Source organism: Cheilinus undulatus, linkage group 3 (assembly GCF_018320785.1).
Source record: "Cheilinus undulatus linkage group 3, ASM1832078v1, whole genome shotgun sequence".
NCBI classification, from domain to species: domain Eukaryota; kingdom Metazoa; phylum Chordata; class Actinopteri; order Labriformes; family Labridae; genus Cheilinus; species Cheilinus undulatus.
Window position 1 is genome coordinate 1,430,847 of NC_054867.1, and position 24,558 is coordinate 1,455,404.

Sequence of the window (24,558 nt, forward strand, 5' to 3'; positions counted from 1 at the left end):
ATGGAGGTTTTTTTTTCACTCTGGAACATTTTAAGGATGTCTGTAATTAAGGATGGAGATTTTCATTCCTAACATCTAGTGGCTCTCAGCTTTTCTGTCAAACTAAAGAAAGACTAAAATATTACAGAGCAATAAAGAATGATTTATGGTGGTTATTTCAGATATGAACAAGCTGAACGCCAGAGAAACAGGAGCCAACAGTGGCTAATAAGAGCGTAACCGTCGTCCTCCGTCTGACCCACAGGACTAGAAGAGTGGGAGGGTGGTGTTAATAAATGGACGTGTGCAGCGTGGGAACACAGATGACCTTTATACACGTACAGATGCTGCTGCTGCACACGCATACTCATTCTTAAAAGGCTGCAAAACAATGCACGTCTAAAAAACACTCCTAATACATGCAGAGGATGTATGGAGACAGGAACATGTGGAGCTGCTGAACTATCTGGGAATGCATAAACAGATCCACTAATGCATGGATGTAAATAGCCATGCCTTATTAACTGACTGTTTACTTAATAGGAGCGTTGGTGATGAAGATGTAGTAATGTGATCAGAAATCAGAGCTTCAGACAGAGGAGAAAATGAGAGCCATTCATGCTGCTGTCATCCTTCAGTCTTTATTATCAGGATGCAGGTTGGGTGTAAATATGTTTAAAATACTATTTAGTTTAAAAAACATGTTTTTCTGGTCAAAATGTTTGTTTGCAGAAGTAATACAGCAGCACCACCTGGTGTTAAAATGAAGTAATGCAGTACAGCCACTCGAAAGCTTCATGTTCTAATATTTATGTATTTATATTGAATGTGTTGTGTATTTGGCTCTCGGGCTGTTGTTTGGACACCCCTGAACTACACATTATCTGTCACTGTTTTTTCAGCAGATATGAAAATGTATGGTGATATTTCTGACTGATATATCGGCTGTTAGTAACAGACTGTATTAGCTGTAAATATCCTGAAATATAAACTCTAGACATAGACTCTAAATCAACTGTTAATATAATCCTGTTGTGGATGTAAGTTTCCTCCAATATCAGCTGAAAATATTTGCATAAATTGGTGATATATATTAGCCTGTATCCCCAGTAAATGTCAGCCTAAATTGACTGTAAATATCTTCCTGTATCAACTGAAAATGTTGGTCTATTTAAATGTAAATATCAGCCAAAATAAGCTTTAAAAATCAACTTGAAATGTTGTAAACATTGGCTTAAATTGTCTGTAAATAACATTAATCAGCAGTAAAAAAAATAGCTGAAATCAGCCCTAAATATCTTCAGAGATCAACTGACAATATTGACATTTATTGACTGTAGGTGTCAGCTGATATTGTCTGCAAATAAAGGCCTAAATTGGCTGCAAACATTCGTCTTTATTGGATGTAAATATCAGACAATATCAGCAGTAAATACTGGCTTTCATTGGGGTTTATATCAGCCTGTATCAACAGTAAATATCAGCCTAAATTAGCTGTAAATATTTCCTACATAAGCCATAAGCATTGGCTGTAAAAATCAGCTTGTATTCACTGTGAATATTGGCTTAAATTAGTCTTAAATTTCTTACCATATCAAATAAATATATTGGCCTATATTGACTGTAAATACCAGCCTAAACAAGCTACAAATATCAGACTGTATTGACTGTAAATATCCACTGAAATAGTCTGCAAATGAAGGCTAAAATCTGCTGTAAATATCAGTCTATATTAGCTGTAAATATCAGTCTACATCAGCCTTAAATATCAGTCTATATTAGCTGTAAATATCAGTCTACATCAGCCTTAAATATCAGTCTATATCAGCTGTAAATATCAGCCTATATTAGCTGTAAATATCAGTCTACATCAGCCTTAAATATCAGTCTATATCAGCTGTAAATATCAGTCTATATTAGCTGTAAATATCAGTCTATATCAGCTGTAAATATCAGTCTATATTAGCTGTAAATATCAGTCTATATTAGCTGTAAATATCAGTCTACATCAGCCTTAAATATCAGTCTATATCAGCTGTAAATATCAGTCTATATCAGCTGTAAATATCAGTCTATATCAGCTGTAAATATCAGTCTATATTAGCTGTAAATATCAGTCTACATCAGCCTTAAATATCAGTCTATATTAGCTGTAAATATCAGTCTATATTAGCTGTAAATATCAGTCTACATCAGCCTTAAATATCAGTCTATATCAGCTGTAAATATCAGCCTATATTAGCTGTAAATATCAGTCTATATTAGCTGTAAATATCAGTCTATGTTAGCTGTAAATATCAGTCTATATCAGCTGTAAATATCAGTCTATATTAGCTGTAAATATCAGTCTACATCAGCCTTAAATATCAGTCTATATTAGCTGTAGATATCAGTCTATATCAGCTGTAAATATCAGTCTATGTTAGCTGTAAATGTCCGTCTATATTAGCTGTAAATATCAGTCTATATTAGCTGTAGATATCAGTCCATATTAGCTGTAAAAATCGGTCTGTATCAGCTGTAGATATCAGTCCATATCAGCTGTAAATATCACCCTGTATTAGCTCTAAATGTCGGTCTATATTAGCTGTAAGTATCAGTCTATATTAGCTGTAAATATCAGTCTATATCAGCTGTAGATATCAGTCTATATTGGCTGTAGATATCAGTCTATATTAGCTGTAAATATCAGTCTATGTTAGCTGTAAATATCAGTCTACATCAGCCTTAAATATTATTCTATATTAGCTGTAAATATTAGTCTATAACGGCTGTAAATATCAGTCTATATTAGCTGTAAATATCAGTCTATGTTGGCTGTAAATATCAGTCTATATCATCTGTATATATCACCCTGTATAAGCTGTAAATGTCGGTCTATATTAGCTTTAAAAATCAGTCTATATTACCTGTAAATATCAGTCTATGCTAGCCTTTAATATCAGTCTATATTAGCTGTAAATATCAGTCTATATTACCTGTAAATATCAGTCTATGCTAGCCGAAAATATCAGTCTATATAAGCTGTAAATATCAGTCTATATTAGCTTTAAAAATCAGTCTATATTACCTGTAAATATCAGTCTATGCTAGCCTTTAATATCAGTCTATATTAGCTGTAAATATCAGTCTATATTAGCTGTAAATATCAGTCTATATTAGCTGTAAATATCAGTCTATATTAGCTGTAAATATCAGTCTATGTTAGCTGTAAATATCAGTCTATGTTAGCTGTAAATATCAGTCTATATTAGCTGTAAATATCAGTCTATATTAGCTGTAAATATCAGTCTATATTAGCTGTAAATATCAGTCTATGTTAGCTGTAAATATCAGTCTATGTTAGCTGTAAATATCAGTCTATATTAGCTGTAAATATCAGTCTATGTTAGCTGTAAATATCAGTCTATATTAGCTGTAAATATCAGTCTGTATCAGCTGTAAATATCAGTCTATGTTAGCTGTAAATATCAGTCTATGTTAGCTGTAAATATCAGTCTATGTTAGCTGTAAATATCAGTCTATGTTAGCTGTAAATATCAGTCTATATTAGCTGTAAATATCAGTCTATATTAGCTGTAAATATCAGTCTGTATCAGCTGTAAATATCAGTCTATATTAGCTGTAAATATCAGTCTGTATCAGCTGTAAATATCAGTCTATATTAGCTGTAAATATCAGTCTGTATCAGCTGTAAATATCAGTCTATGTTAGCTGTAAATATCAGTCTATGTTAGCTGTAAATATCAGTCTATGTTAGCTGTAAATATCAGTCTATATTAGCTGTAAATATCAGTCTATGTTAGCTGTAAATATCAGTCTATGTTAGCTGTAAATATCAGTCTATGTTAGCTGTAAATATCAGTCTATGTTAGCTGTAAATATCTGTCTATTTTAGCTGTAAATAACAGTCGATATTAGCTGTAAATATCAGCCTGTATCCGCTGGCCAATATCCGCTGCATCCATTGTCAGGGTTTAAAGGGCTTTAAATATCGGCCTATATCCACTGTTGTTATCAACCTAGCTTGGCTGTTAACTTTAGTATATATTGTCTGGAAATATCAGCCTAAATCAACTGTAATAGAGGTTAAAATTGGCCTTAAATATTGGCCAATGCTGGTTGTCAGCCTTAGCTCTAAATATCAGTCTTTATCTATTGTAAATAACCTTCCAAACTGGCTTTAATATGAGTCAATGTCCTTATAAATAGCAGCTTAAATCAGCTGTTCGTCTGAATAAGTTTGTGGATCTCTACGCTCTATACCTCCTTCTCTTCTTCTTCGTCCGTCCCAATATCTGGTGTAGTGATTGTAATCTCTTTCTGCAGACCAGCATGGCAGCCGTCCAGCGAGCCAATATCCCAGCCTAGACCGGGCCGTTCCCCTCCTGCTCTGAAACAGGATCTGTCTGATTGCAGCAGGGGACGGGGTGGAGGGTTATAGAGGAGAAAATGGAAAGACAAATCGAAAGCCATCAAGTGAGAGGGTGAATGTTAAGGGAAGAGGAGGAGGAGGGAATGAGGAGGAGATGAATAAATGGAGCAGAGGGAGAGAGAACGTGAAATGGAAGAGAGGAAGAATATTTCTTAGTGCTATTTTCAGCTCACGCTTAATTAGCCAATGAGCTTCATGACTGATGAAGACATTAAAAGAGAGTAATGGTAAATATGTCCTTCTAGTTTACCCTTTTTCTCTGCATCAGGACCGTGTTGGCTCCTGGACCCGGAGGTTTAAAGAACATGTGACAAAAGGAGAATCAGGACTATAATAGTGAGAAGAAAAGGACTGGATCACTGACACTTTAAAGTACAGCAAACCAGCTTTTAACAGTGGTACCGTCATATTCCTTCATCCTAGAGTATCAGAGGCGTTCCAACATTGACGGTGAGAGGATCACCAACAGCCAGAACAAAACTAGACTCTATGCCAGTGGTATTCAACTTAAGAAAAGGATTAAAAAAATATAAGTTTTCATTTAAATTGGCACAGTCATTAATAGTTATTCTGAAGAATAGGGCTGAGAACTGTTTGTGTTTTTCCTACATGTGCTAAATATACTTTTGAAATAGAGTCAGTACAATACAATACCAAATCAACAAGATGATGGTCAGCAACACTGAAAGAAAGGAAAGGCAGGCTCAACACATGTGCCAAGTTTTCCTTCTGCAACAACCTGATGGTCAGTGGATGAAGTATTAGTAAATGTACCGTCTCTTTGTTGGTACCATCAGGTCAGGGGGTCTGGAGGTCCTGTCCCAGGATTCTGAATAAATAGGAGAAACCCTGCAGAGAGGATCAGCCCTCAGTGAAACACTGACCTAGCTCATAGAGCACTGATCATCAGCTGGCAGCCTGAGGTCATATCAGGCCCCCCAAAGCTTCCTGTCCGGCCCCCAGAAGATCACGAAATATTAAAATATTGAAATAGCTTTAAAACGACCTAACATTCCATTATTTTAGAGCCATTTTTGTCAGCCATTATTAGTCAATATTAAAGAGTAGCAATACAATATAAAGACAATATAAAGAGTAGCAGAAAAGGGTAATTAAGTGGCAAAATAGGTTGTGGAGGGGCATAAAGGGACAAAAAATTTTCAGAAAAGAGGTAATAAGAGGTTAAAATGTAGCAAAAAAAAAAGGTGAAAGAGGAAAAAAGGGTCAAAAAGTATCAAAAATGGGTAAGTACTAAAAAGTAGTCCAAAAAAGTAATAAAAAGGGGTTAAAATTGGCAAAAATAGAGGTAAAGTGGCAAAAAAAGATAAAATAGTGGCACAAAGGGGATAAAAAATGCACAAACAGTGGTTTAAAAGAGTGAAGAATAGCAAAATTAGGTTAAAGATGCAAAAAGAATCAAAAAGGGTTAAAAGTGTGGGTTAATATTGGTTCTAAATCACAACTGTGTAGGGCCTCATTCTCTGGGATTTTCAGGGTCCAGTTCTGCTGTCAGGCCTTTCTGCTTGTGCTGCGTTATGGATAACAGGGATAGATCTCACTGGCAACGCCTGAAAATGTCCTGCATTTGAAAAAATTACTAATACTATTACAATAATATGTTAATCAGACCAGAATATTGATTTAATTTTTATTTGAAAGTCTGGCCCCCAGAACCTCTGTCAGGACTGAATCCGGCCCTTGTGCAGATGTACTTGATGACCCCTGTCACAGAGGTTTACAGCCACCAGCAGGTTTATCTGAGTCTGGGTTTCTGTCTGCTCCGTTTCATCAGTCGTCAAACCTCACAGTCGTTCAGAGTGGAGGTTCCCATCAGCTGATGGTTCTGCTGATGAGCACTAATCCCTGACAGGGTTGCAGGAGCGTTGCATCATGTGTGAGTTAGTTGGTTCAGACCACCAGAGCTAAAGTTAGAGAGAGGAGACGAGCAGCTGTGACTCTGACCACAGTCTGACCATGTTCTCCTCATATTCTAGGATCTGAGCGCCACCTTTGTTTTCACGGCCTCTCTACCGCCTCAGAGGCTCCCAGAGCTATAAAGTATTCAGATTAATATTAATATGTTCTTTGGGGAATGTGAAGGATTATACGTTTAGTCATTCTCAGAATATTACTCTTCATTAATGCTAATGCTAAAGCTAACTCAGTTAGTAGGAAAGTAAAAGTGAAAGCTGGATGTTCTAGATACATAATTTAGGAGCTAGAGTCAGAGCTTTACTCTCTTTGTCAGACAAACTTTTTTATGCTCTCTGTGAGGTAAAAAGAATTAGTGACTCCTAATAGATGTCAGAGATTATTTATTAGGATAATTTTAAATAAAAACAGTTTCAGCTGTGCAGACTTTAACCTTTATGTTCTTTTTATTCCACCAAAAACTTTTTAAATAATAAATTTGTGTTTAAGGCCTAACTGCCTAAAACAACACAGGGATTTTATACATGGGAACATGGACTGCTCCCTACCACAGGGCTTTCCAAACCTTTAAGTCTGTGAGACCAAAGACCAGGGACCCCCAAAGACCAGGGACCCCCAAAGACCAGGGACCCCCAAAGACCTTGGCATGCTCCTGGTGAGACAATAGATGGCCTCCTGGGGATCTTCTTCCAGACCTGGATCAGGGCATCAGTCAGCTCCATGTGGTGTGACATGGCGGCTGTAGATAGAACCAGACCTGATGTCCCAGAGGTGCTGGATTGGATTCAGGTCTGGGGAACAGGCAGACCAGTCCATATCATCAACGCCTTCATCATGCAGGAGCTGCTGACACGCTCCAGCCTCATGAGGCCGAGCATCAACGCATCAGAAGGAACCTGGGGCCGACTGCACCAGCATGTGGTCTGACCATGGGTCTGAGGACCTCATCAGTACCTAATGACAGTCAGGGTACCTCTGGCTAGCACCTGAAGGTCTGTGCAGTCCTCCAAGGATATGCCTCCCCAGACCTTCACTGATCCACAGCGGTCATGCTGGAGGATGTTGCAGGCAGCAGAGCGTCCTCCGCGGCGTCTCCAGACTCTCTCACGTCTGTCACATGTGCTCAGAGTGAACCTGCTCTCATCTGTGAGGAGCACAGGGCGCCAGTGGAGAATCTGACGGTTCTGGTGTTCTCTGGTCAATGCCAGTCAGGCTGCACGGTGCTGGGCTGTGAGACCAGACCCCACATGTGGACGTCAGGTCCTCATCCCACCCTCATGGAGTCTGGTTCTGACAGTCTGAGTAGAAACATGAACAGTAGTGGTCTGCTGGAGGTCATTTTCAGGGCTCTGGTAGTACTCCTCCTGTTCCTCCTTCACAGAGGAGCAGATAGCGGTCCTGCTGCTGGGTTGTTGCCCTCCCACGGTCCCCTACACGTCTCCTGGTCTGTCTCCTGGTGTCTCCTCCACGCTCTTTCTCGCCATGGTGTGCACGGATGTGCCATCCTGGATGAGCTGCACTACCTGAGCATCTTCTGTGGGCTGCAGATACCGCTTCATGCTCCCACTAGTGGGAGCTGGAAAAATGCAAAGTAAGCAAAAATCCTCCAGAGAGGATGAGGAGAGGGAGACGGTCTGCAGCCTCCACCTTTGCTGATTGGCTCTCCTCTCCACCTGTTGTCTGTCCCATTTAAACACCAGCAGGTGAGACTGATTCACCATCAGAGCTGCTTCCTACCTGGACAGGTGGATATCCTGGAGGTGTGACTGACTCTGGGTTACACTGTGATGATTCTGTTCCCTGTATTTTACTGAGCAGTGAATATACAATAACATGTAGTCGTATCAGGTTGAAGTGTTAGATCTTCCTAAAGACAGACGTGGTTCTGGACAGTCCGTCTGCTTTTCAGGGTTTTATTTTTTTAGTTTCAAGTGAATCACTGTCTTATTTAATAATTATGCATTGTTTGTTTCAGAGGAACGGGGAAAACGTCATGCTCAGGATGTTTATTTTCAAACATTCATCATTCCTGTTCCTCCACTAAACTCTTGAAGTCGATTGGCTTTTGTGAAACAGCATCAGGTAGACCACAGCCTCCTGACCTGGGGTCCCGGCCCCTCTAGGGAGGGCACCAGAGATATCAGGGGGGCTGTGAGTCTCTGTTCGCTCTGAGGCTGTCGGAATCACATTTGCATTTATTAACTAGAACCATGATAACACGCTGGCTGGATGCTTCTGTTAGTGTGTCTGCTGGGATTTTATTACTGAAAACAATTAAAACTGAGGCTAATGGTAATTTTTGACAGCAGTTTCCAACTCCTTTTTCTTGGGGGGGGGGGTCTCTAGGGCTGCTCAGCTTTATTACAGTACAAGAAGGAGGCTGAAAGGACAACAGGCTGGGACCCACAGCGTTAAATCTTCACTTTATCCTTTTAATTTACACCTACATCTGCTTTTTGTATTTCTGTCTTAAATCACCACTAAATGAAAATATTGTCAAACTGACAATTCTGACATTCTGTCTGTTGTTTTTACAATATTCAGTGTTTTATTTAAGCTTTATTTGAGCTAATGCGGCAGTTTTCGAAGTGTGAGGCGGGCCTCCCCTGGGGGGCGCCACAGAGCTTCAGGGGAGACTCGGAACCATAAACCAGAAAAAAGGTGATTTGCTTTGCTAACCTCTGCTGTGCATGGAGCAAAATGGATAAACTTATAGTTACTATAGGGACTATGATATAGAGCAGTGTTACTCAACCAAAGAGCCAAATTATTGAAAATACCTTTGCAAGAGCCACAATCTAAGACATGAAAAGAGGCAAAAACAGCTTGAAGTAGTAATAAAAACAGGTTAAAGGTGGCAAAATGGTCAAAAAGCAGCAAAAAAAGGGTGAAAATGGGGAGAGAAAGTGGAAAATGGTCAGAAAGTAGAAAAAATTGTGGTATGTAATGGCAAAGGATTGTTTAAAAATGGCAAAAAGAAGAGGCAAAAATTGGGAAAAAGGAAACAAGTGGTATTTATTGGCAAAAGGTCGCTTAAATGGACAAAAAGTGTCAAAAAAAGGCCAAAAAATGGGATAAAAGTGGCAAAACTTGGGAAAAATGAGCAAAAAAAATGGAAAAAAAGGGTATAGTTAATGATGAAATGTAGCTTAAATGGGCAAAAAGGTGAAAAAGGATGAAATGGGATAAAAGCGGAAAAAACAGGGAAAAAGAAGCAGAAGAAGTTGTAAAAGGGCCCAAAATATATGAAAAAGGGTATTTAATGGCATCACAACTGAATAAGAGGGAAAGGCAGATGTTTAAGGACATTTGCAAACCAAAATGTCCAAAATATATTAATTTTAAAAATGTTTAAAGATTGGACATAAATGTTTGAAATAATGTTAATTTTTTTTTTTTTTTCCAATTTGAATCCTTTTTGTGGGTGGAGGTCCACTGACTGGATCAGTTCTTCTTAGGGGGGCTCACTCTCACACACTTTGAAAAGCCCTGAGCTGATGGATGGTTGATGTGCAGGAATGACAGTGTTAACGTGTCTGCAGGTGTGTGGTCATGATCAATAGTACTTTGACAGTGGTTAGGGTTTCTTTACTGCACATTCATTCTTCTGCTGGTCTACATCCTCTGATAACTGCTGCTGTAACTCCACAGTGGCCCAGTTTGGGTGCAGACATCTACTCAGGCCTGCAAAAAACAAATCAATTAAATGATAAAAATTCACAATTAAAACTGTCGTTGATTATTTACACCATGCAGTTATCACCTCAGCCGCTGGCATGGAGCTGTTTACACACACACACAGTCAAGTCAGCGTTGAACACACAACAGGGATCTTATTGATAATTAAAAAAAACACAGAACACTGAAATGTATGATTGTTCCCTGTATAACTGCCATAACAGACAAAAAATATTTTGATTTATCATCTTTTTTGCGTAGTTAACGTGTAAAGCTTGTTACTTTTTGGCAGTTTCAGGCCCTAGTTCCTAGGTCCGCCTGTTCCTTTGTCTCATTCCCGGTCCTCCACTTCTCCACCTCTTCCTCCACGACACTTCCTCCTTATATCATCTCATCTTTTTAGGTTTATCATTTTATCCACATATCAATAAAGAAGAATGACAGCAAGCACCCACACACCACCAAAGTAAATATACAGGGAATGTTTCATTTTAAATGTACGAAGAAAACCTGCCATTTTACTTGATGAAGATTCCAAACCATGTGTTTGACTTTTAGGAGACACTGTCTCAGAGGGGTTAGGTCGCTGTGAAATAGAAATAAAACGATGATTGTCAGATCTCATAAACCCATAGCTGATCCACAATAGAACATAAACAACATGTCAGATGTTAAAGGGATACTGCAACATTTTGGCAAATTCACCCATTGCAATAATCTCTATAGTCTTACTCAGTGGTTCTCAAATGGTGTGCCGAGGCACACTAGTGGGCCCTATGGCAAGTCTAGGTGTGCCTTGGGAATTTGTACAACCCTACATTATTACTACAACTTTATGACAAGTACTGTAACCAGGCCTTCGCACAGAGCTGGCTGGGCCCCTGAACAAAAAAAAACAAAACAGAGAAGGAGACCTCCCCTGGTGTGATTTATTGATACCAGTGTATGTGTGTTGGATCAGCAGCATTTTTGCCATTTTTCATCACTCTTGTCCTCTTTTTACCAATTGTTTGCAACTTTTAATCATTTTGTTTTTACCACTTTTCATCACTTTTAACCCACTTTTACTAACTTTTTTGCCAATGGTCACCCATTGTTGCCACCTTTTTGACATTTTCACTAGTTTTAGCCACTTTTAACCCATTGTCTGGCCACTTTTTGACAATTTTTGCTATAGTTAGACCATTTTTTGCCAAATTTATCATCACTTTTAATCCCTTTTTACCACCTTTTTCCAACTTTGAACCCATTATTGCAACATTGTGCCAATTTCACCTGTTTTCTTCTTTGTTCGGCCATTTTTTCCCCCCACTTTTGCCGCATTTTTCATCACTTTTAAGCCATTTTTACTACCTTGGACAAGTCTTTTTACCTTATTGACACATTCAACACATTTTTGCCACTGTTACCCCATTGTTTGGCCACTTTTTGCCCATTTTTTTCTTTGTGTCACCCTTTTTGCCATGTTTTTGCATCACTTTAAACAATGTGAATATGGTGCGCCTTGAGATTTTTGGCTTAACCTTTGGTGTGCCTAGGGCAAAAAAGTTTAAAAACCACTGGTCTTACTAATAGGTTTGTTACCTTTAGTTGTCGGTGCAAGCTATTTTTAGATTGGCGGGGCTGATATACCAGCTAATGCTATGGAGACCTCCGGTATTTCCGGCTTTCCCTCATCAAACTCATCAAATACACAATCCAACAACTCCAAAACACTCTCATGGACAAGTTGTGACCTGCACATTCACCACGCTATGAAATAACAACATATAATTATGTAACATTACGACACGGGAAGCAAATAATCTGAACTACTTTCTTGAGTAAACCTCTGGGCGGAGTGACACAGTGCGCACCTCGGGCAGTGCCGTAGTTGGTTTCTCCTGAAGTATCATCGGCTGGACGTAGCAGAAACGGCTTCTTCTCAGGTTTTGTTGACGGAAGTACCTGCACTAAACGTGCTTTTGAAATCACTCCGCCCAGCAGCCATGTCTGGAGTGTCGTCCTGGCTTTGCATTTTCCTCTAAAACATCTCCGTCTCGTAATGTTCCATGATTATTTCATAGCGTGGTGAATGTGCAGGTCACAACTTGTCCATGAGAGTGTTTTGGAGTTGTTGGATTGTGTATTTGATGAGTTTGATGAGGGAAAGCCAGAAATAGCGGAGGTCTCCATAGGGTTAGCTGAGCAGCTGGCATAGCCCCCCAGATCTAAAAATAGCTTGCACCTACAACTAAAGGTAAGGAATCTACTCTTAAGACTACAGGGATTATGGCAGGGGTTCTCAAAGTTTTGATAGCTGAGGGCCAATTTAGGAACCCAACATTGGACTGAGGGCCGCCAAAGGAAGAAAAATGGAAAAAAAACAACAACAAAAATCCAGTTTGTAATCATTTTAATGACCAGGTTGCATCTCTACAGTTTACATTCATTGGTCTGCATCCAGTAATGTGCAATAAACACATTGTAATGCACACAAAATCCCTGGAGTTTTCTGCCCTCTACAGTCAAATTTGGGATATAACAGTCCTGTGTGCAGTCCAGCTGGTTCTCCTGGCTCAGGTCTAAAGCCTGCATCTCTGATGGTATGGGGTTGCATCAGTGCCTATGGCGTGGGCAGCTCTAACATCTGGAAAGGAACTATCAATGCTGAAAAGTAGAGAGCCCCGTCCCTACTTTTCCGAGATGTAATCCTGCCATCCAATTAAAAATAAGCTACTAATATCGTGAAATGTTAAAATGTCTCAGTTTAACATCTGATGTGTTGTTTCTCTTCTATTATGGATCAAATATTAGTTTATAAGATTTGACAGCCATTGACTTCTGTTTTACTGATACTTCAGAGGGTGTACCAACTTTTTTGGAACTGTGTTTATAAATCCCCATCTGTCTTCTTCATGTTCTCACTACTGATGTTCTTTGAATAAGGTTTCCTGCCTAAGTGTTCTCCTAAAATCCCAGTAAAGCTCGATGCCTGCTTCTGCTCTCCGTCCTCTTTAAAGCTAGCAGGTGTTGAGCAGCCGGGGTAATGTTTGTGCTTAAATCTCCTCCATTCTCCCTCATCCTCACCCAGAATTTGCATAAGTGTCTCCTCATACAGCTGCATAGGCTATGGAACAAGCCAGTGGGTTGGTAAATTGAAGCGGGAGCATATCAGTGATCGATGATGTCTGTGAGTCAGAGTCTCACTCTCAGCAGTGTCCTGGTTTAAATCAGCCAGCAGCTCTGTCCCGCCTGTCCTCGCTCTGTGAGGGATGCCAACCGTACGCTGAGATAAACATTCAACACTCTGACTCCAGCAGCACTTCAGCATTACAAGAGTGAACACGGGCTGTTTAAAGTTTATTGTCCCAACATAATCCTTTATTTTACACCAAGAAAACAAGGAAACAGACGCAGGCTTCAGCCTGAGCTGCTGTTTGAGCAGTGGTTATGGTTTAATGTCTGTCAGAGAGCAGAGTCTGGCTGTTTGGGTCTGGATATATGCACTACATCAGATCTTTGTAAGAGGAAAGGCTTTTTATTTCATCTGTAACCGTCTGAGCTAAAGGCTCATATAGGGTACCACAGGGACCTGGTTCAGGACCCCTCTTGTTTCCTCTTGTACAGAGGTGAACTGGTTTACCTGGAGAGGAGGTGATCCAGATCACCAAAGACTTAGTCCTGCAGACCTCCTACTATGGGTCTAGACTGATAAAGGAAAACCAGAGTCTAGAGAAGTCTAGGACTGAGACCAGAGTCTAGAGGAGTGTAGGACTGAGACCAGAGTCTAGAGGAGTCTAGGACAGAGACCAGAGTCTAGAGGAGTGTAGGACTGAGACCAGAGTTTAGAGGAGTGTAGAACTGAGACCAGAATCTAGAGAAGTGTAGGACTGAGACCAGAGTCTAGAGTCTAGGACTGAGACCAGAGTCTTGAGGAGTCTTGGACTGAGACCAGAGTTTAGAGAAGTCTAGGACAGAGACCAGAGTCTAGAGGAGTGTAGAACTAAGACCAGAGTCCAGAGGAGTGTAGGACTGAGACCAGAGTCTAGAGGAGTCTAGGACTGAGACCAGAGTCTTGAGGAGTCTAGGACTGAGACCAGAGTCTACAATCTAGGACTGAAACCAGAGTCTAGAGGAGTCTAGGACTGAGACCAGAGTCTAGAGTCTAGGACTGAGACCAGAGTCTAGAGGAGTCCAGGCCTGAGACCAGAGTCTAGGGGAGTGTAGGACTGAGACCAGAGTCTAGAGGAGTCTAGGACTGAGACCAGAGTTTAGAGAAGTCTAGGACAGAGACCAGAGTTTAGAGGAGTCCAGGCCTGAGACCAGAGTCTAGGGGAGTGTAGGACTGAGACCAAAGTTTAGAGAAGTCTAGGACTGAGACCAGAATCTAGGGGAGTGTAGGACTGAGACCAGAGTCTAGAAGAGTCTAGGACTGAGACCAAAGTTTAGAGAAGTCTAGGACTGAGACCAGAATCTAGGGGAGTGTAGGACTGAGACCAGAGTCTAGAGGAGTCTAGGACTGAGACCAAAGTTTAGAGAAGTCTAGGACTGAGACCAGAATCTAGGGGAGTGTAGGACTGAGACCAGAGTCTAGAGGAGTCTAGGACTGAGACCAAAGTTTAGAGAAGTCTAGGACTGAGACCAGAGTCTAGAGGAGTCTAGGACTGAGACCAGAGTCTAGAGGAGTCTAGGACTGAGACCAGAGTCTAGAGAAGTCTAGGACTGAGACCAAAGTTTAGAGAAGTCTAGGACTGAGACCAGAGTTTAGAGGAGTCTAGGACTGAGTCCAGAGTCTAGAGGAGTGTGGGACTGAGACCAGAGTCTAGGGGAGTGTAGGACTGAGACCAGAGTTTAGAGGAGTCTAGGACTGAGTCCAGAGTCTAGAGGAGTGTGGGACTGAGACCAGAGTCTAGGGGAGTGTAGGACTGAGACCAGAGTCTAGAGAAGTCTAGGACTGAGACCAGAGTCTAGAGGAGTCTAGGACTGAGACCAGGTCTACAGTAGGGGAACCCTCACCAGTTTTCCCACCTTCATCGTGTTTATGGGTATATCAGGCTGAGTAATGCAGTGTCTTTCATGAACCAGCCTGTTTTCAGAGCTGGCTCTGATATAAATGAGAGGAGCTGGCTCCTGTTTTAGAGATGGGTTCTCATCTTTCATTTTTGTCCTTATTTAATCCACATTTAAAAAGCTAAACTACCAAATGAAGAGCTGTTTAGAGAGCCTAAAGGCCGGCTCTTATTACTGAGCTGAGCCGAATGATCCAGATCTCTAAAGACCAACCATGACGAGCGAGACTGGACTGACATCAGCTATGGAAACACAAGAAATCTCAGAGTTTACTGGGACAAACTGGACTGAACCAAACTGGACTGCTTGGTGGAAACGGACCATTTGTGAACGTTGTCTGACTAAAATTAGCTCGAGATTGTTGGTCCTTCCCAGTTTGACCAGCTGGTGCAGTCATAAATGGAAGTAAACTTTGGCATTTCGATAGTGTCTCCATGCAGAAATCACTCCCTGCCCCCCATCTGTAGATCTTCTTTGGAGGTCTGCTGACAACTTGTTGGTCATTCCATTAAAACAGATACCTGTATAGCTCTCTGAGTCCAGATCGGACTGATTCCTGCTCCCTGGATCAGAGCAGAGAATGCTGAGTCATCATTTTGTTTCAGCAATGTCTGTGAACTGTTCTGAACTGATTTCTGCTCCCCTCAAGTCCACATCCCTGCTTGAACCAGACCATTTAACCTTGGAATCATCCCTTCTTTTCTCCATGTGTGCCTCTCTTCTTCAGCTACTGTTGTCTAACAAGAGCAGCCAGATGGAGATAGCTCCCTCTGCTGGTTATTGTGTGTGTTTTTGTCAGATGGATTTAAATGGTCCATCTTGTTGAAGGTTTTTTATTTTGTAATTCTTGGTATCATTACAGCTCTGGTACAAATATTTGTCAGAGTCTGATCTCATAGCGACGGTCGACCCTCTCCTCCCCACATCCTCCTTTTTTGTCTCTTCCATTGTGGGCATAAAGTGTGCTCTTATTGTGGTTATTCCATTTCCTGTCTTTATCTGGTCTGAGGTCAGCTTGAGTTTTAGACTCTGCTGGTATGAAGAGTGCTGTCCTTCTCTTTCATAGTTCGATCACAGCTGTAGAAATGTCAGCGTGTGTTTTTCTGAGCTGAATCAGATCCTCTACCTTAAACAGATAAATATCCTCTGATTATCTGCTCTCCCTGGTGTAATTGGAGACCTCTGACCTACTTTAGAACATGGTTTTTTATCTCTGAGGGTTATTTTTGGTGCTTTAGCAGAAACCAGATCTCTGAGTGTTTCCCAGATGTCATCTGTAGACTTCCCTGTAGTACACAGTTCTGGGATCATATTTAACATGAATGATTATTGCTGCGAACATCGAGGCTCAGCTTCCCAGATATGGATCCCACACTGCTGCCCTCTGGTCTCCTAATGGTGAAAGAGATTTAATCTGAAATGTTCAGGTGTCCGCCAGATCGAGTCATCTCACAGGAAACGCTTTGTCCTGAACACTGAGCTGATACGACATTATTTAGTGAAGTAATCGAGTTAAGACCAGTAAGATTTAGTGTAAAATAATACAAGCACGTTTGATATGTACAGTCCGCGGCGGTGTAGTCTATTAACTGAATCAGAAGCCATAAAATAACTAGATCAAAACTGCAATTTCAGCTGAAATTGCGTGGGGATGCTGAGAGCTAAATTGTGGAAGAACTGCTGAAAATAGCCAAAAGCATAAAAATAGCTGAAAATAGCATAAAAATAGTATAAAATGGCATAAAAGAAGCTGAAAATGGCATCAATTTCTCAAAAAGGATAAAAATAGCTGAAAGTAGCCTAAAAAAAGCTGAAAATAGCTTAAATATAGCCGATTTTGGCCTAAAAGTAGCTGAAAATTGCATTCAATGGCTGAAAAAGCATAGAAATAGCTTAAAATAGCAAGAAAATAGCTATATTTTAAAAATTATAATAGTTAGAAATAAGAAAAGTCATAGCAGTCGAATGACAAAGAAACTGAATTTTTTAACGTTTGAACGGTGTTGATACGACAAAGTATGAAGGAGGAGATAGCCGGCACGGAAGAACAATGATAAACAAAATGGCCGACGCAAACATCAACAGTGTGGATGCTCAGCATCCCCACTAATTATATTAACACCACACAGGATGACTCTTCAGACAAATACGGGCTGCGTCTTCGCATGGTCTTTGGTGTAAGGTTAGAGGAGATGATGGTGAAAAGTCTAACTGTGCAAAACTCAAAGGGCTTGACTGTTCCTAGCCTTCAGATTGGCTTATTTTTCAGAAACAGGAAGTTGGTTAAAACTCAGCTGTGCATAATCCAAGCTGACCCCAGCTGTCTGTGAATAATTCAGCACCATACATGCACACATTCACATGGTATTATTTGTTACCGATCATAGCGCCTCCTTGTGGTGACGGGAAATACCACATTCTACACTAGAACCTACTGTTCTTAAACCATTGAAGATATTTACCTCTGATTATTGTCAGGAAGGTCTGGAGATGTTGGTTCAGTCCAGGACAAAATCTGAGTTTTGGTCAGAGAACAGAATTCCATCATATCTGTAGAAGATATCCCGAGCTTGATGAGAGTACCAACCCAAACACTGGCATCTGCAGTTTTTAGAACATGCACAGCGCCACCTTGTGGTAAGAAAAGATACACTTCTTCTGATAAGTAATTCCCTGATCCATTCTGTTTGAATAAATCTCTCTGAATTTCACTCAGGGCATCCTAAGAGGTGCACCCTGCTCCAGTCTGAACAGCAAGGGTCTGTGTCCAACATCGTCACCATGCTAACTAGGGATGCACGATGTTGGATTTTTACCGATATCTGAAATGCAGATAATTACAGACTCATTTTAGCCAGTACTGGTATTCAAATATGCTTTTCAGACAAGAAATTTCAGTCTTTTTGGACACACTTTAAGATTTGAGGATGTAGAGTTGTGGTACTCGAGAAACGGTGGGGAAATGTCGCCTGTTGCGACTTTATTAACGTTGTAATTTGACTTAAAGCAGCTGCCGTTGGCTCACTGATTGCTCTGCCTCCTTGGAAATCTTTTTGATGGTCTTATGTGTCAGACGCCTGCAAAAGCTCAGACGTCAGTCCGTCTTATTTCTTGGCAGAAATACCTCTGAACTCTTACTTTAGGCCTCATTCACCTGATTAATCTAGATAAACATCTCATTTTCACATATCTGAAATCATTCCAGACTTGTCAGTGCTTTTTAAACACATACAAGGATTTATTTTTTACAAGAATACAGTAAAACCAATTTTATTAAGATTTAAGATTTTTACATGTTGTGCTTTGACAGAGTTGCAGACTCCTTGTTTTTATCTGTCAGATTTATTAAAATGAAAACTAAAATTAAAGGGACAGTGCTCTTTAATTTTAGTCCTGTTTTTCTTTTTTTATTGATATTTACAGTCTCAGTCTTGACTTGGTCTCGCCCCTGAAAGTCTTGGTCTTGGATAGTGTGGTCTTGACTACAGCACCCTGAGGATGACCAAGGAAACAAACTTTAGTCCCTAAAACACTTTAAAGTTTACAGAATGAGGATAAATTTAAAAAAAGACTCAGCTGACACAGGTCTGCTGGTCCAGCCTAAAACTCCACTGATGTATGAGGATATATGGACAAAAGTTAGAGTTGATGTTTGCTGAAATAGACAGGCAAAACATGGGATGTAAATATAGGCAGAAATTTTGATATCTGTGGAAACTGATACCAGACCGATAATATCGTGCATCCCTAATGCTAATTATTTTGCTCGCCATGAAACAGGAAGTACTTCCTGCATGTAATTAATGTTCTTGAACAGACATGAAGTCCTGGCAGACAAGCCTCTCAGACCGCCAGAGCAACAGGATGTCTACCATTCTGAATTTTTGTCAGATTAAACTGGTACAACTGGACATGTCCCGGTCTCAAGCTGGGATGAACTGCTCCTAAATATAAACACATGAAACATTTTTAAAGAGCTCAAAAAGACCTTGTAAAGTTGTTTTAGCTCATGTACATCACTGAAGGGGTGTGGCTTTGGTGGCTGATCAGAGTTTGATGTCTTGCCATGTAACAGGAACGTACTGCTATTTTAAAAAGCTGGGTGAAAACTGCCTTAACCTGTACTTGTGTGATGACAGACCACATCTTAACAGGTCTGCATCAGTGAGAGCAATGTGGGGAGTGTCTTTCTCAAGGACACATCATCATGTGACTTAGGAGCTGGGAATTGAACCCCTGACCTTCTGTGTGAGAGGTGACCTCCTCTACATGCAGTGATAAAAATGGCTGATAATGAGGCTGTTTTTGTGCACTCTACACTGAGTGCTGAAATGCCAGACTACACTGGTTTAGTATTGATAGTCAGTGGGGCCCTGACTGGTTGCAACACACTTCACATCCCCCAATCAGGGGCGGCGAGGAGATCTTGTCATCCAGTGGGCTTCTGTTTCAAAAATGGCCAAGACTGGAAATGAAGAAATGTCGCATTTATGAGACGATGGAGGTTTGCTGTCAAAGAATCCTGAGCACAGATTTGAACAGAGCACTCACACTGCAACCATTAAAATCCTGTATTAACGTCTGTGTTTTAAACAGCTTTGCTTTAATGGCTGTGTGTTGGTGTGTGTTTTAATGGCTGTGTGTTGGTGTGTGTTTTCTCCCCGCAGACACCGACTACATCAGCGAGGAGGAGAAGCAGAAGGTGGAGCTGATGTTGGCGTTTCTCACTGAGGAGTCCAAACAGGCTGCAGCGAGCACAGCTGTAAGTACCTTCACATGTCCCTGAGAACATCTGCACAGCTCCCTGCTGCTGTCAGCGCTCTCATATCCTCAGTGTCCCAGCGGTGTGAAGGAAAGTCATCAGGCAGACGAGCCTCCTGCATCCTGACGGCTTTCTTTCAGGGTTTTAAAGCTCTTTGAGCTCAGGCTGTGTTTGAGGCTCCTCCTGACAGATCTCATTTCACGTTTTTGTTGTTGAAGTGTTGACGTTCTCTCCGTCAGCCAGTCTGCAGGCCTCACCACATAAATCCTGTCATTATCTTTAAGTACTAAACAAAGAGTTGTTTCTGAAAGGCTCACGCAGACTGAAGAGAAGTGTGTCGGAGAATATTTAGAGAGCTTGTAGGGAAAAGTGGGAGATAAAAATAGGAACACTTAGAGTTATAATGCTGTCTGGAAAACCATAAACACAAAGAGAGAAACAGAGAGTCTGAAAGGGGACTTCTAAAGCCGCTGATGAGCAGGGAGAAAGCAACATTATGTTTAAGGATCTGACTTCAACAAAACTCATTATTATCTGATTATTGTAACTGGAGATTTAATGAGGTTTGTGCTGGCACTAACCACCGCTCCATCATGCAGCCCGCCATAATACACAGAGTCTGCCCCATGTAGAGGAGGTCAGGTATCTCGGGGTCTTGCTCATGATTGAAGGTAGGACCATGGGACTGACAGACGGAGCAGTGCAGCATCGGCAGAGTGCTGGACGTCCGGACTGATCCGTATCAGGATTTGGGATAATAAAAATGTCTGACACATACATCACCAATGCAGCTGTTCTTTTTGTAAAGAATAACAGTGAAGTGATGGTTTCATAGTTTATGGATCCAGCAGTTTAAAAACTTGATTTCAGATCTAAGAAGTAAATTTAAATAGTCTATTTAGAATCACTGAACTATTAATAAATGCAAATATGATAATATAATTTTTCTAGAACTTGAAATAGCACACTCTGTCGTCTGTCTTCTGTTGTATTTAATATTTTTCATGCCACAACATTCTGGGTTCACATTACAGTAAATTAGGGGTGTAGCCGTACAGAAAATGTTTTGTTCTGTATGGTTACCCTGGTTTAGAAATCACGGTTCAGTACAGTAATTAAAGCAAACGCAACACATTTTTTTTCTTAATTTGGAACTTGAAAACTTCTCTTGTATGTACTGTCAAAATTGCATATTTAGCTTTTTTCTTTAATCAAAAAAATACCTATTAAAAAGGTACTAGGCTAAATAGATCACATGTAAACGGATGCTGCAACCTCCTTCTAAAATGTCATCAAAAAGTAAAAATATTGATTTTCTTTCCAAATACTAGGACATTTATTTTTATCTCAGTATTTACATATTGATACCCTTTCCTCTAATCCTCAAATTTCCCCGCTGACCATGAACACATCATCATACAACCATAAGTTAGCTCGTTAAATGAGCTCATTAATGTCTGTCTTGCTGATTTAAACACACACTTCGGCTCTGGATCACTATCGGACTATAGAGTTTTGGAAATCTGTTTCTCAGATCTCAGCAGATGCAGAGGTTGGAGTCCGTCTGAGGATAACTGATAATTCAGCTACAGAGGGGGCAGAGTCCCCCCCGAGGCAGACGGTTGAAGGTACTGCATTTAGGGTTAATGCCGTACCAGGCACCAGTGGTCTAATAAAGAGAGTTTAAATCAGAGGGCTGGGGAGTCTTTGTTGACAGAATTAGAATTTCTCTACTCTGAGTCTCTTTAATGTTTAAATCCAGTTTCCTCGACAGCTTATATGGTTGTAGATCAGCTGCTTTAGAAATTATTTTTAGCACTTTTTCTTCTCAGAAATTTCCAGATAGAGGCCATTAAACCTTCAGACAGAGCTGTGTTTGCTAAGGGTGGGAGAAAAAATCGATACAACATAGTATCACAATATTTTGTCTGGCAATGTATCGTCTCGTCCACCAAGTTTTAGAAAGTAACTGCTAATGGAAAACAATGTTTGTCCAGCGAGGTCGGCAGAGGTGACGGTCATAGAGCAGGAGAAAGTTAGACAACAAACATGGCAGCAGCAGGGGAAGGATGTTAGGAATGGAAGCAGGGCATGAATGAGATGGACATGACACATGAGGTTTGCAAGAAGTGCTACATGAAAATAAAATCCTGAGGAAAGACGACAAACATGAGGGCAAGACTAATGCTGAATCAGCTAAACGGTTGAAAAAATGGTATAGATTGCAATATATTGCATTGTATCGCAACACTCACTGTATTGCAACATGTTAAAAATCGTAACAATATTGTATCGTGGGGCCACCGGTGATTCCCACCCCTAGTATTGGCTCTGTTTTCCTCCTAGCCACAGTGACGTTCATGATTGTGCGTTGTGTGTTTCAAATGCTTTAACTGAGCCGATGAATGAGCTGTCAGTGACGCACGTGCTGAACGATGTCCACGCTACATCTGTCTCGCCCCTTCCCTTGTCCACTGTTGCATTTCATTGGGAAACAAAGTATTCCCGAACAGGAGTCTTTTATGTGGTAAAATTCTGGCTGTTGCCGTGGTTACCAGGATGGTGTGAGTTGTCCTCCCGTGTTCCTGTCGCTGTAGAAGCTTCCTGACCAGGAAGTAAGTCAACTGACAGAATATTTGTTATTATTTAGCTGCTAGCTGTGTTTGCTGGCGGTGCTGTTCATGTAGATCAGAGAGGGAGTTCTTTTGTTGAAGTGTGAAAGGGAGACAGTAGTTCTGACTTCAGCCTCCATCTGTGAGACTTTGCAAAGGAAACATCAGTAACATTGGTTATAGTCTGAGTTTGTGCAATTCTGTGTAAACATGGCCTTTATTGTCATTGCCGCAATATTAGATAAGATATTCCTTTATTAGTCCAACAAGGGGAAATTCCAATTTGCAGCAGCAAAAAGTAGAATAAACAAAGCAGGTAATTGATGAAAATACCACAATAGAAATAGAGGATGAATAAAAGTAGTGTGCTCAAGAGCATTAATAAATACAGACATATGAATATAAATCATCAACTATAAATAGTATTTACATGCTGTTGTGTACAGGTTGGATATGTTACAGATTGGGTGTGGTGGAGATATTTATATTTACACCTATATACACATACACAGCAAATTCACAGAGTGAAAAACATGGGAGTTAAACAATAAAGAGTAAAAGAGTTAGATTTTCAGAGTACATTCAAACACTTAGAGTCCAGCTGGTGTTCAGTGATGCTCCTGAGCAGTGTTACAACAGTAGTTCAGTCACACGGTGTTTAGAGCAGTGAATCAACTCTGTTCCTGAGTTCATTCCCAACAGCTTTGTTACCACGCCTACACTGCCACTTCAGATCTGGGGAGTGGAGTTTTCCCATCATGCATTGTGTGTTTAGATGTATTTTAGATGTTTTTAGATGTGTTTATTTGTGTTTATATGTGGCCTGTTATACAGTTATCACAGCTGGAATTCATTTGCTCATGTTTCTGGTGGATTATTGTTGCTTTGATGTTAGACACATCTGCACCATGAGTGACACTGTCCATTGAGTTATACACTTCCCACACATGGCAAGGATTGCCTTTTAATAAAAGAAGAGAAGCTCCCTGGCTCTTTGCCCTATCCTGACCAGAGCACACCAGCTTAGCCACTATGGCTAATGGGAATGGGCAGGTTTTAGTGGCATTGTAGAGCTTCATCTGTTGGGGTTTAAAGTGGTCTGTAGTACAACCTCAGTGCATGACAACATTTAACACGGTGAAGTATTAGCTACGAACACTGAGAAAGAGTTCACGTAACTCAGGATGGGAGTTCATTGAACTCTTAGTGAGAGTAGTATTTTAATTCCTGATAAGAGTTAAAAATCATCTCTCAGAAACTTTAACTCAGCTATAGAGTTTATTCGATGGTCTCACATGTACACTCAGATTGAGTTGATTTTAACTCACACAGAGTTTATTCCAGTGACCTGAATTTTCTGTGTACAAACACACACACACACATATATATATATATATATATATATATATACATACAAACGTGTAAAGATTATACATTTAAATATGAGTTATTGCACAGATTATCTGGAGCAGTTTCTGTTGTGGAGCCTAACAGCTGCAGGAAGGAAAGACCTGCGATACCTCTCCTTCACACACTTCGGGTGGATCATCCTGTCACTAATGGAGCTCCTTAGTGAGTGAGTGTTGGAGGGGGTGGGAGTCTTTGTCCATCATGGAGGACAGCTTGAAGCAGGTATTGATATTGTTTTTACTAATATCATACTGAAGTCATGACAGCAGTGTAGAACCTGGGTTTGGACAAGAAGACAACAAGAATAAGTTTGATGCCAATCTGAAGATTGTTGAATTAAATCTGCTAAAGTCTGATCCCATTGTCCTTGAAGTTGAAACCCGGTCCACAGAAACACATTTCCTCTGTTCTTCCTGTCTGCAGAGGAAACCCGATCTCCGACTCTCTGTTAGTCTCCACCACAGAGCTCCACGGGCTGGAGAAAAGGATTTATTATTGATAAGAGAGGAGGAGGAGGAGGAGGAGGAGGAGGAGGAGAAGGAGCCAGAGAGGAGATGGAGTCGTCTGAATCACTGTTTTTGCTACGTCATGCTTCAAGAAGCAGCAATCAAACAGTCGTGAGAGTTTCTGTGAGCTGTGCGTTTAACGGGCCAGCGTTGGGAGAGGCTGCAGACATGAAGAATGAGGAGAAATGAAAA

At 40.7% G+C, this 24,558-nt stretch overlaps 1 protein-coding gene across 5 annotated transcripts in view; it reads left to right on the top strand.

Moving 5' to 3' along the window:
- LOC121505433 (E3 ubiquitin-protein ligase RNF123) overlaps positions 1-24,558 on the top strand; it is a 252,243-nt gene that overhangs the window by 186,829 nt on the left and 40,856 nt on the right. For all 5 annotated transcript variants that reach the window (XR_005991562.1, XM_041780775.1, XM_041780784.1 and 2 more), the window contains one exon: positions 19,744-19,838. Coding sequence is in view for 4 of the 5 variants with exons in the window: in XM_041780775.1 (XP_041636709.1) it covers positions 19,744-19,838 (95 nt within the window). In the remaining variant the exon portion in view is untranslated. The remainder of the gene's footprint in view (positions 1-19,743; positions 19,839-24,558) is intronic.